Source organism: Oryzias melastigma, unplaced genomic scaffold (genome assembly GCF_002922805.2).
Source record: "Oryzias melastigma strain HK-1 unplaced genomic scaffold, ASM292280v2 sc02166, whole genome shotgun sequence".
Classification (NCBI taxonomy): Eukaryota; Metazoa; Chordata; class Actinopteri; order Beloniformes; family Adrianichthyidae; genus Oryzias; species Oryzias melastigma.
Genome location: NW_023418743.1, coordinates 1 through 4,491, shown reverse-complemented (window position 1 = coordinate 4,491; position 4,491 = coordinate 1). Strand labels below are relative to the sequence as shown.

The 4,491-nt window shown below is 39.7% G+C and overlaps 1 protein-coding gene across 1 annotated transcript; it reads right to left on the bottom strand.

Annotated features, from left to right (window-relative positions):
- Positions 1 to 6: 6 nt before the first annotated feature.
- LOC112140412 (voltage-dependent calcium channel subunit alpha-2/delta-2-like) lies at positions 7 to 2,637 on the bottom strand. The gene is made up of 3 exons (XM_024263353.2): positions 2,562 to 2,637; positions 881 to 991; positions 7 to 239 (listed from the first exon to the last, which is right to left on the bottom strand). The coding sequence occupies exons 1-3, from the start codon at positions 2,631 to 2,633 to the stop codon at positions 81 to 83; spliced, it is 342 nt and encodes a 113-aa protein (XP_024119121.2). The 5' UTR covers positions 2,634 to 2,637; the 3' UTR covers positions 7 to 80.
- Between the last annotated feature and the right edge of the window lie 1,854 nt (positions 2,638 to 4,491).

Below are 4,491 nucleotides of genomic sequence, written 5' to 3'. Positions count from 1 at the left end.
CAACTTGAGAACTTTTCCAAGCAGCATTTTTCATCTGCTCTTGATTCCTCACAACTTAAGTGAAGACATACTAAAAAAATTCAATTACGACAAAAATGCAACAAAAACATATAAAAACACAATTTCCAGTAGAGTGGGACTTTAAAATGTAACTTCTTACCTTTGTTAGCACATGCTATCCACTGCAAAGGTGTAACATCATAATTGTGCTGACCGACAGAAAAAGTGAAAACTCGAACCTGTAGAAAGATAAAACAGAGACGAATCACAAAAAAAACCCAACTCCTGTCAGGAAACTGGAACAACACACAAACCCATTACTGTCTTTCTGGGTGAACCTCAAAAAATAACCACCGTACACAGACCCGGGTATTCTTCCCAGCCAATTCACACAACTGTCTCCATCTACAAGACCGCAGTGATGGAGTTGTTAAATCGCGGATTATTCTGTCATGACAGCAGCTGTCACGAGGGAGCCGGGTTGTGATGAAAATCTGAATTGATATTGGTGGAGTTGTGAAGTGGAGCAGCGGAGGGGGTACAGGTGACAACAAGACAGGAGCAACAAAAAAACACATTGATTGTTAGCTGATTACGACAAACCAAATCTGTAAAGACCAGCAGGGAACTACAAACTGAAAAAGTGGAGCTGAAGAAAAGACTAAAGAGATGAATGAAATTTAAAATAAAGAACAAAAGTGGCAGCAAAAAGGAGCTTGGAGGGACTCATTGTGCACAGATTGGAGCTGCTGGCATGTGTGACAGTCTGACTAACACAACTGGCTGTGCTTTAATGAGACAAAGCGGCGGCGAAGAATAGAGGAAAGAATGCATGATCTATTGGGCTGGAAAAACAGCAGACTTTTGGGGACACACTTACCGTTTTGTTGGGCCAGTTGTACTTCTCAAAGATTTCCTGTGCACGATCCTCCCCGCCATCTGTAAACATCATTATCATCTTATTGCAGTTGGCCCTGGGGGCACCTGTCTCCTGTGTGAGGCGACAAAAAACAAAGAGGGTGGGGACAGGAATTAATGAAAATACGAGAATGAAAGGTAATGATGCCAGGAAATAATTGAAACAAGCCATTATTTGATCTATTATTAAGAGAGTACAAAAGACGGGTAAATATTTATTAAAGTCCCCCTCCAATGAAAATCCTGTTTTTTGAGTTTTTAAAATGTATTTGTGACATTTTTCTTTGGAAAGAGAACAAATGTAATAAGAAATAATTTCGTTTTTGCATTTCCAAGTATTTCTCCTTTTAAATCTCTGTCAAACTGTCTCAGACAGACTCTGAATTAATGATCTTTACGTCACAACAGCTCTGCTGCACATGCACTAAACCCTCATCTGGTCCAGCTAGTGTGTCTAGTTCAGGTTCTGGAGAAGAGAAGATGGTATCTTCACACTCACTGCAGTCAAATGAGCCGCCGTTCGCATTTCTGTGGTCAAATCAGCATCACTGGATTTTTTGTGTGAGTTTCATCCAATACTTACGGTAGCAGGACTGAGAACGCTGGAAAATCTCCACCAGACTCCACGGAGCTTCTTGATGTGACCACGGAAATGTGAACGGCGGCTCATTTGACCGCAGTTATAAAGGATTGTAAATCAATGAAAGAGCATTTTGATGTTAGCTTTCATTATTTTATCAAGAACTCTGAGAAACCAATGATTGAATGTATTGATCACAGGAACGTCAATAAACATTGGAGAATTAGCTAAAAGAGTCTTTGGTGAACTGGAGGGAGAAAGAATCAGGATTTTGGAGGAAGTTCTGTCCATGAAGATCTTCACTTCCTCGTCTGAGCTGACATCCGGATCAGAACCATACGGCGGAACATTACTAATATTGATGGAAATTTTTATGTAGCAGTGGTAATAAAATTTACGCTATCGAGACACAGAGCTATCATAATCAGACAGGAGGGGGATCAGGGGCGGGGTTACTCAGCTCAGCTCCAAAAGCCACGCCCCCTCAGAGGAGATTTTGGAAACAGAGGCTTCAGAACAACATGAAAAATGGCTTTTAAGACATTTAGGTTTGTGAGATATTGGTTAAAACTTAATATCATAATTATTAGATATTATTTACGCCGCTTTTCTCCTTCAGAATCTACTGGAATCACTGTAGCTCTGGTGTTAAAGTGTTAATTTATCAGATAAAATTCCTAAAAATTAATTTGTGGCATTATTTGACGAAGCTTTTACATCTCTGTCCTCTACAGACGCTTTTAAAGGGGATCTTTTCATTCCTCCCTCTGCAGACAAAGAGGGAGGATACTTGGCTGCACGGCTCTGAGCCCACCAGAGGAATATAAAGTGTTTGTGGCTGATCTCCCCGCCGCTCCGCTCATCAATCATCCCATCAGGCCCCATTAAGGTGGCAACCTCCTAAAATACGCGGCGGCATACGGAGCCGATGCAGCACCTGCGCGGATGCTCTCTGCCGACAGACCACACGGCTCAGTTGGCGGAGAGCAAGCGTCCTCGCTTTGCCAACAGAAGTTATAATCACACCCATCATCAGGAACGCGAGAAACTCCCGACAGCTTACGTTCAGAAGCTGCTCAAAGGCAAAGGTGAAACCAGACTTGTAGTCGGTGGTTCCTTTGGCCTGCATGTGCATGACANTCCTTCTCGGGTCACTCTTAACCAGCGCTGCCACAAACTATTATTGTACTATTCGAGTAATCACTGATTATTATTTCCAATTAGTCAACTAATTGGGTCATGCACAAAGTGGATGCAAAGCATACATCTTAACCATCATTAGCTTTAAACTAACTACAAATAAAGACAATGAAGATGATAATCTATTAAACTTTTAATGAATCGTGCAGCCTCTGACCTTCATTAGTTTCTGGTATTAAACAAGATTAACTCTTTAAAACCGGAGCTCCAGTGTTTCTGTTCTTTGACATACTGTAACTTTTCAACCGTTAACAGGATAATTCCAGTAGATTTTGATTACGATAATTTATGAAAAAGTTTGAAATGTCGTTCATTTGTTGCACTTTGTACAAAAACATTATTACCATGATCTGGGAATTATTTTTCTGATGATCAGAGGTTTTTCCTTTTTAACATTTTTTTATGGTCATTTTACTGTGTCTGCAAAGCCATGTCTCATTGTTTCTACACCATTCCAATATGGCGGCGCTCTTTACGTATCTTGGACAAAAGTAAAAAGCCCGTGTGCCATCTCTACTGATATTAACCTCATTGATTTCAGCTACATGCTAGCTGTTTTGACTAACTTATGCCTTTTTAGGGTAATTTGGCATTTAGTTACTTTTTTAGCTGCCTATCATTTTCAGCATTTTCAGCTATCAACTTCAGCGTTTTTAGCTATCAATTTCAGCATCTTCAGCGGCCAAATTCAGCTTACAATATTCACACTAGCATTATCACAGGTAATGCCATACATCTAGTTTTCCGTGGAGCTAACGATGTCAAAGATGTGCGTTTTACATCCACTTTGTGTATGGCCTGAGTGATCGACTAATCAGAAAAAATAAACGGTGACTAGTCAACTGTTAAAATAATCATTTGTGGCAGCCGTACCTGCATTATTGAAACACATGTTCAATAACAAACCGTTATACATTTTTCAGTGGAGTAATTTTCTTGAGTAATTGTTAATATAAAAGCAAAAGAAAGTAAAAAACTACCACAAAATATGTGCAGCACCATAGAAGAAGAGGAGAGATGTTAGGAAATCAATAGTAAAGTCAACTGAAGAATGAGAAATAGGCACTTCTGGGCTGCTATAACCTAATGACCAACATTCAGTGAGAGCTACAGGGTTTATGCTAACATAGAAAAACCAAAAGTGAGGACATCTGGTGGCCAAATGAAATCCCACCAAACCCTGACAAGCATGGCTGAAGTGCTACAGTGAGTAGTTTATATAGGAGAACGTTCTGGTTTGTTTTAAGCCACATTTAAAATGCCATCTCTTTTAGATTTGAGATAAACTTGTTTCAGAAAGTGGGCAGATAGGCAGGACAAACAAGCCTGTCAATTGTTGGAACACGCCCAGTGAAGATTCAACGGTTACCTGTCAATTTGAAGAGCATGCACCTGATGGAGAGCAATTTTCAAGTAAAACTACGTAAAACGATGATCTTTATTCAGCTGGGATAACATTTCTAACGATGGAGGTGAAACAACCTCTTTGAAATCTGACCGAGAACATTTTTTTCTGAGCGTCTTAAATTGAAATGAATGTGGAGGAACTTGCTTGTGGAACAGGCCACATCGTGTTTACTTGCACCTCCAGTTTTGTGTTTAAATGATCACAATCCGAAAGTCAGAATGTTGCTTCTTGGCAACACCAGCAAGACAATGTTACTTTAATGTTATTACATTTATATCACACAAAACCAACTTTTTAAGTGTATAATACTGTTCATTCTTCACTAAACAACCTCAAAGCACTATTTTGATCCATTCACACATTAGAGCTGCCACAAACGATTATT

Excerpts from the sequence above, each read along its gene's own strand:
- LOC112140412 (XM_024263353.2), bottom strand. The coding sequence starts at position 2,633 with ATGCACATGCAGGCCAAAGGAACCACCGACTACAAGTCTGGTTTCACC. Across the intron at positions 992-2,561 it reads CCTTTGAGCAGCTTCTGAAC|GAGACAGGTGCCCCCAGGGC; the intron begins GTAAGCTGTCGG and ends CGCCTCACACAG. Across the intron at positions 240-880 it reads ACAACTGGCCCAACAAAACG|GTTCGAGTTTTCACTTTTTC; the intron begins GTAAGTGTGTCC and ends ATCTTTCTACAG.